Here is an 8,010-nt window from a genome sequence, read left to right on the forward strand (position 1 = left end):
GCTGTATCCTAGAGGACTAGGCTGTATCCTAGAGGACTAGGCTGTATCCTAGAGGACTAGGCTGTGTCCTAGAGGACTAGGCTGTGTCCTACAGGACCAGGCTGTGTCCTACAGGACCAGGCTGTGTCCTACAGGACTAGGCTGTATCCTACAGGACTAGGCTGTATCCTACAGGACTAGGCTGTATCCTGGCTGTATCCTACAGGACCAGGCTGTATCCTACAGAACTAGACTGTATCCTGGCTGTATCCTACAGGACTAGGCTGTATCCTACAGGACCAGGCTGTATCCTACAGGACTAGGCTGTATCCTACAGGACTAGGCTGTATCCTACAGAACTAGGCTGTATCCTACAGGACTAGGCTGTATCCTACAGGACTAGGCTGTATCCTACAGGACTAGGCTGTATCCTGGCTGTATCCTACAGGACCAGGCTGTATCCTACAGGACCAGGCTGTATCCTACAGGACTAGGCTGTATCCTACAGAACTAGGCTGTATCCTACAGAACTAGGCTGTATCCTACAGGACTAGGCTGTATCCTACAGGACTAGGCTGTATCCTACAGGACTAGGCTGTATCCTACAGGACTAGGCTGTATCCTACAGAACTAGGCTGTATCCTGGCTGTATCCTACAGGACCAGGCTGTATCCTACAGAACTAGGCTGTATCCTGGCTGTATCCTACAGGACCAGGCTGTATCCTACAGGACCAGGCTGTATCCTACAGAACTAGGCTGTATCCTACAGAACTAGTCTGTATCCTGGCTGTATCCTACAGGACCAGGCTTTATCCTACAGGACCAGGCTGTATCCTACAGAACTAGGCTGTATCCTGGCTGTATCCTACTGGACCAGGCTGTATCCTACAGAACTACTCAGAACTAGGCTGTATCCTACAGGACTAGGCTGTATCCTACAGAACTACTCAGAACTAGGCTGTATCCTACAGGACTAGGCTGTATCCTACAGAACTAGGCTGTATCCTACAGAACTAGGCTGTATCCTACAGGACTAGGCTGTATCCTGGCTGTATCCTACAGGACCAGGCTGTATCCTACAGAACTAGGCTGTATCCTGGCTGTATCCTACAGGACCAGGCTGTATCCTGGCTGTATCCTACAGGACCAGGCTGTTTCCTACAGAACTACTCAGAACTAGGCTGTATCCTACAGGACTAGGCTGTATCCTACAGAACTACTCAGAACTGGGCTGTATCCTACAGGACTAGGCTGTATCCTACAGAACTAGGCTGTATCCTACAGAACTAGGCTGTATCCTACAGGACTAGGCTGTATCCTGGCTGTATCCTACAGGACCAGGCTGTATCATACAGGACCAGGCTGTATCCTACAGGACTAGGCTGTGTCCTAGAGGACTAGGCTGTGTCCTAGAGGACTAGGCTGTGTCCTACAGGACTAGGCTGTATCCTACAGGACTAGGCTGTATCCTGGCTGTATCCTACAGGACCAGGCTGTATCCTACAGAACTAGACTGTATCCTGGCTGTATCCTACAGGACCAGGCTGTATCCTACAGGACTAGGCTGTATCCTACAGAACTAGGCTGTATCCTACAGAACTAGGCTGTATCCTACAGGACTAGGCTGTATCCTGGCTGTATCCTACAGGACCAGGCTGTATCCTACAGAACTAGGCTGTATCCTGGCTGTATCCTACAGGACCAGGCTGTATCCTGGCTGTATCCTACAGGACCAGGCTGTTTCCTACAGAACTACTCAGAACTAGGCTGTATCCTACAGGACTAGGCTGTATCCTACAGAACTACTCAGAACTGGGCTGTATCCTACAGGACTAGGCTGTATCCTACAGAACTAGGCTGTATCCTACAGAACTAGGCTGTATCCTACAGGACTAGGCTGTATCCTGGCTGTATCCTACAGGACCAGGCTGTATCATACAGGACCAGGCTGTATCCTACAGGACTAGGCTGTGTCCTAGAGGACTAGGCTGTGTCCTACAGGACTAGGCTGTGTCCTACAGGACTAGGCTGTATCCTACAGGACTAGGCTGTATCCTACAGGACTAGGCTGTATCCTGGCTGTATCCTACAGGACCAGGCTGTATCCTACAGAACTAGACTGTATCCTGGCTGTATCCTACAGGACCAGGCTGTATCCTACAGGACCAGGCTGTATCCTACAGGACTAGGCTGTATCCTACAGGACTAGGCCGTATCCTACAGGACTAGGCTGTTAGGATACAGGACTAGGATACTAGGCTGTATCCTACAGGACTAGGCTGTATCCTACAGAACTAGGCTGTATCCTGGCTGTATCCTACAGGACCAGGCTGTATCCTACAGGACCAGGCTGTATCCTACAGGACTAGGCTGTATCCTACAGGACCAGGCTGTATCCTACAGGACTAGGCTGTATCCTACAGGACTAGGCTGTATCCTACAGGACTAGGCTGTATCCTACAGAACTAGGCTGTATCCTACAGGACTAGGCTGTATCCTACAGAACTAGGCTGTATCCTGGATGTATCCTACAGGACCAGGCTGTATCCTACAGAACTAGGCTGTATCCTGGCTGTATCCTACAGGACCAGGCTGTATCCTGGCTGTATCCTACAGGACCAGGCTGTTTCCTACAGAACTACTCAGAACTAGGCTGTATCCTACAGGACTAGGCTGTATCCTACAGAACTACTCAGAACTGGGCTGTATCCTACAGGACTAGGCTGTATCCTACAGAACTAGGCTGTATCCTACAGAACTAGGCTGTATCCTACAGGACTAGGCTGTATCCTGGCTGTATCCTACAGGACCAGGCTGTATCATACAGGACCAGGCTGTATCCTACAGGACTAGGCTGTATCCTACAGAACTACTCAGAACTAGGCTGTATCTTACAGGACCAGGCTGTATCCTACAGAACTACTCAGAACTATGCTGTATCCTACAGGACTAGGCTGTATCCTGGCTGTATCCTACAGGACCAGGCTGTATCCTACAGGACCAGGCTGTATCCTACAGGACTAGGCTGTATCCTACAGAACTACTCAGAACTAGGCTGTATCCTACAGGACTAGGCTGTATCCTACAGAACTAGGCTGTATCCTACAGAACTAGGCTGTATCCTACAGGACTAGGCTGTATCCTGGCTGTATCCTACAGGACCAGACTGTATCCTACAGGACCAGGCTATATCCTACAGAACTAGGCTGTATCCTACAGGACCAGGCTGTATCCTACAGGACCAGGCTGTATCCTACAGGACTAGGCTGTATCCTACAGGACCAGGCTGTGTCCTACAGGACCAGGCTGTGTCCTACAGGACCAGGCTGTATCCTACAGGACTAGGCTGTATCCTGGCTGTATCCTACAGAACTAGGCTGTATCCTACAGAACTAGGCTGTATCCTACAGAACTAGGCTGTATCCTACAGAACTAGGCTGTATCCTACAGAACTAGGCTGTATCCTACAGGACTAGGCTGTATCCTACAGACCTAGGCTGTATCCTACAGACCTAGGCTGTATCCTACAGGACTAGGCTGTATCCTACAGGACTAGGCTGTATCCTACAGAACTAGGCTGTATCCTACAGAACTAGGCTGTATCCTACAGAACTAGGCTGTATCCTACAGGACTAGGCTGTATCCTACAGGACCAGGCTGTGTCCTACAGGACTAGGCTGTAGCTGTATCCTACAGGACTAGGCTGTATCCTAGAGGACTAGGCTGTATCCTAGAGGACTAGGCTGTATCCTAGTGGACTAGGCTGTATCCTAGAGGACTAGGCTGTATCCTAGAGGACTAGGCTGTATCCTAGAGGACTAGGCTGTATCCTAGAGGACTAGGCTGTATCCTAGAGGACTAGGCTGTGTCCTAGAGGACTAGGCTGTGTCCTACAGGACCAGGCTGTGTCCTACAGGACCAGGCTGTGTCCTACAGGACTAGGCTGTATCCTACAGGACTAGGCTGTATCCTACAGAACTAGGCTGTATCCTGGCTGTATCCTACAGGACCAGGCTGTATCCTACAGAACTAGACTGTATCCTGGCTGTATCCTACAGGACTAGGCTGTATCCTACAGGACCAGGCTGTATCCTACAGGACTAGGCTGTATCCTACAGGACTAGGCTGTATCCTACAGAACTAGGCTGTATCCTACAGGACTAGGCTGTATCCTACAGGACTAGGCTGTATCCTACAGGACTAGGCTGTATCCTGGCTGTATCCTACAGGACCAGGCTGTATCCTACAGGACCAGGCTGTATCCTACAGGACTAGGCTGTATCCTACAGAACTAGGCTGTATCCTACAGAACTAGGCTGTATCCTACAGGACTAGGCTGTATCCTACAGGACTAGGCTGTATCCTACAGGACTAGGCTGTATCCTACAGAACTAGGCTGTATCCTGGCTGTATCCTACAGGACCAGGCTGTATCCTACAGAACTAGGCTGTATCCTGGCTGTATCCTACAGGACCAGGCTGTATCCTACAGGACCAGGCTGTATCCTACAGAACTAGGCTGTATCCTACAGAACTAGTCTGTATCCTGGCTGTATCCTACAGGACCAGGCTTTATCCTACAGGACCAGGCTGTATCCTACAGAACTAGGCTGTATCCTGGCTGTATCCTACTGGACCAGGCTGTATCCTACAGAACTACTCAGAACTAGGCTGTATCCTACAGGACTAGGCTGTATCCTACAGAACTACTCAGAACTAGGCTGTATCCTACAGGACTAGGCTGTATCCTACAGAACTAGGCTGTATCCTACAGAACTAGGCTGTATCCTACAGGACTAGGCTGTATCCTGGCTGTATCCTACAGGACCAGGCTGTATCCTACAGGACCAGGCTGTATCCTACAGGACTAGGCTGTGTCCTACAGGACTAGGCTGTATCCTACAGAACTACTCAGAACTAGGCTGTATCTTACAGGACCAGGCTGTATCCTACAGAACTACTCAGAACTAGGCTGTATCCTACAGAACTACTCAGAACTAGGCTGTATCCTACAGGACTAGGCTGTATCCTACAGAACTACTCAGAACTAGGCTGTATCCTACAGGACCAGGCTGTGTCCTACAGGACTACGCTGTATCCTACAGGACTAGGCTGTATCCTACAGGACTAGGCTGTATCCTACAGGACTAGGCTGTATCCTACAGGACTAGGCTGTATCCTACAGGACCAGGCTGTGTCCTACAGGACCAGGCTGTGTCCTACAGGACCAGGCTGTAGCTGTATCCTAGAGGACTAGGCTGTGTCCTACAGGACTAGGCTGTATCCTACAGAACGTAGCACGTGTTGCTGTCATCGTTCTGTTTTTATTGAACCTTTATTGAACTCGGCAAGTCTGTTAAGAACAAGTTCTTATTTACGATGACGACCCACCTGTTCTCCCTGCTTCCTGTTCAGTGTCTCACCGGTGAGATCAGATGTGTGTGGTGTCAGTTAGAGGAGGTTATAGGCTGTTCATGGGGAGGAGGAGAACGGGGCACTTCTCTCTCTAAGGAAATGTACTTCCTACATATATGATTTAGGCTATAGTTTACTACACAGCCTAGAAATAAATATTGATCACCTAATATGTCTCCGTCTAAAAATCATCCCTCTCCTTAAAGGTAGGCTGTAAAAATAGCTCAAGAGAAGGTCTATCCAACTCCGCTCTCTTCAAACTACATCTAACACATTGATGTAGCCCGGTATTACAGACCGGCTAATACAGACCGGCTAATACAGACCGGCTAATAGAATGGGCCAGGTGACCGTCTCTGGTCAGTTAACTTGTTGAAGTTGTTTTGGTCTGGTTGATATTGCCTGTCGGGTGCTTAAGTTGCTGCAACCATGTCTGCCAAGTGAGCTGCGTCACCCACCTAAAATCACATTGTAGCACTGCGGTTGGGTTTGGGACCAGGTGTTGGGAGTCAGACAGGAAGTCGGCAGCAGGCGTTGTGGTATGAAGAGAGCAGACCTCTACATGGAGACACGGTCATTCTGTAGGTTGAAATGACAGAATGTGTCTCTCTGCAGGACTTCATCTTCTTCTGTGATGCCGTGGCGTCCTGGGTCAGCCCTAAAGACGACCTGAGAGACATGTTCTACAAGGTGTGTGGAGGACCCAACGCTCTGTTCCAGATGGCACCTGGTTCCCTTGATCTGCACGTCTGTAGTGTACAGTGGAAGGGAGAGGCTGCCGTTTAGGACACATCCTGGGAAAAGCTTTGCTTGGCCCAGATCCGTGTGTGTGTGTGTGTGTGTGTGTGTGTGTGTGTGTGTGTGTGTGTGTGCATATATAGACTGTATGATAGTGGGATGTTAACCATAATAGTAGAGAATTATTTCAGACATTGTTTCTGTTGTCATTTCTTTGTTGAGGAATCAAAGTATTTTCTCTCCCCCCCCCCAGATCCTCCATGGTTTTAAGGACCAGGTAGGAGAGGAGAACTGGCAGCAGTTCTCAGAACAGTTTCCCCCCCAGCTGAAGGAGAGACTGTCTGCCTGCTACGGCGTGTAGAAACCCCCCCCTAACCTAACATCAGGTACACACTCGCTTTAAATATCACCATTCCAATGTTAATTCTGTCACACTTTAAGATGGCACTTCCTGGTTGTGATCCTCATCCAGAAATCTTCATCCATCCCCCTCTTTCCCTCTCTCCCCCTCCTTCCCTCTCTCTCCCCCTCCTTCCCTCTCTCTCCCCCTCCTTCCCTCTCTCTCCCCCTCCTTCCCTCTCTCTCCCCCTCTTTCCCTCTCTCCCCCTCCTTCCCTCTCTCTCCCCCTCTTTCCCTCTCTCCCCCTCCTTCCCTCTCTCTCCCCCTCTTTCCCTCTTTCCCCCTCCTTCCCTCTCTCTCCCCCTCCTTCCCTCTCTCTCCCCCTCCTTCCCTCTCTCTCCCCCTCCTTCCCTCTCTCTCCTCCTCCTTCCCTCTCTCTCCCCCTCCTTCCCTCTCTCTCCCCCTCCTTCCCTCTCTCTCCCCCTCCTTCCCTCTCTCTCCCCCTCCTTCCCTCTCTCTCCCCCTCTCTTTCCCTCTCCCCCTCCTTCCCCCTCTCTCCCCCTCCTTCCCTCTCTCTCCCCTTCCTTCCCTCTCTCTCCCCCTCCTTCCCTCTCTCCCTCTCCTTCCCTTTCCTTCTCCCTCCTTCCCTCTCTCTCTCCCCCTCCTTCCCTCTCTCTCTCCCCCTCCTTCCCTCTCTCTCTCACCCTCCTTCCCTCTCTCTCACCCTCCTTCCCTCTCTCCCCCTCCCTCTCCAGGTGAGCCAGTAGTAGAGGAAGAAGGTGAAAAGGAATCTCATCCATCTGTGTTAATGCCCTGAACTGATCTGGGGGGAGGGGGAGAGGGACCCATCACGCCATTGGCCGCTCCCCCTGACAGACGGCCCCCACGCCCTATGTATTTCTCCATAGCGGGAGGGTGGGCGGGACTTGGGGAGGGACAGGGGGACACCTCTAGATTAAAGATTAAGGGGACCCAACCAACACAGAGAAACCAACTAAGGTAGGGACAGAGAGAGGGGGGTACCTACATTCAGAAGGAAAACGTTCCAACGCAGAAACAGGTAGGGACAGATAGAGAATGAAGAGTGAGGGAAAGAGAGGTAGGTAGGGGCCAGCTAGACTACAGTAGAGAGGGGTAGGTAGGGGCCAGCTAGACTGCAGTAGAGAGGGGTAGGTAGGGGCCAGCTAGACTACAGTAGAGAGGGGTAGGTAGGGGCCAGCTAGACTGCAGTAGAGAGGGGTAGGTAGGGGCCAGCTAGACTGCAGTAGAGAGGGGTAGGTAGGGGCCAGCTAGACTGCAGTAGAGAGGGGTAGGTAGGGGCCAGCTAGACTGCAGTAGAGAGAGGTAGGTAGGGGCCAGCTAGACTGCAGTAGAGAGGGGTAGGTAGAGAGGCCAGCTAGACTGCAGTAGAGAGAGGTAGGTAGGGGCCAGCTAGACTGCAGTAGAGAGGGGTAGGTAGGGGCCAGCTAGACTACAGTAGAGTGAGGTAGGTAGGGGCCAGCTAGACTACAGTAGAGTGAGGTAGGTAGGGGCCAGCTA

General features: G+C 51.2%; 1 protein-coding gene across 1 annotated transcript in view; it reads left to right on the plus strand.

Annotated features, from left to right (window-relative positions):
• Positions 1-7,609, plus strand: part of LOC139370243 (transportin-2) — a 52,806-nt gene extending 45,197 nt beyond the window's left edge. Inside the window, exons 22-24 of the mRNA XM_071109600.1 lie at positions 6,010-6,084; positions 6,386-6,518; positions 7,227-7,609. Of these exons, the coding sequence (XP_070965701.1) occupies positions 6,010-6,084; positions 6,386-6,493 (183 nt within the window). The 3' untranslated portion in view covers positions 6,494-6,518; positions 7,227-7,609. The remainder of the gene's footprint in view (positions 1-6,009; positions 6,085-6,385; positions 6,519-7,226) is intronic.
• Positions 7,610-8,010: the final 401 nt, after the last annotated feature.

The sequence above is a fragment of the Oncorhynchus clarkii genome, chromosome 17, assembly GCF_045791955.1.
Source record: "Oncorhynchus clarkii lewisi isolate Uvic-CL-2024 chromosome 17, UVic_Ocla_1.0, whole genome shotgun sequence".
In the NCBI taxonomy this organism is placed as follows: Eukaryota; Metazoa; Chordata; class Actinopteri; order Salmoniformes; family Salmonidae; genus Oncorhynchus; species Oncorhynchus clarkii.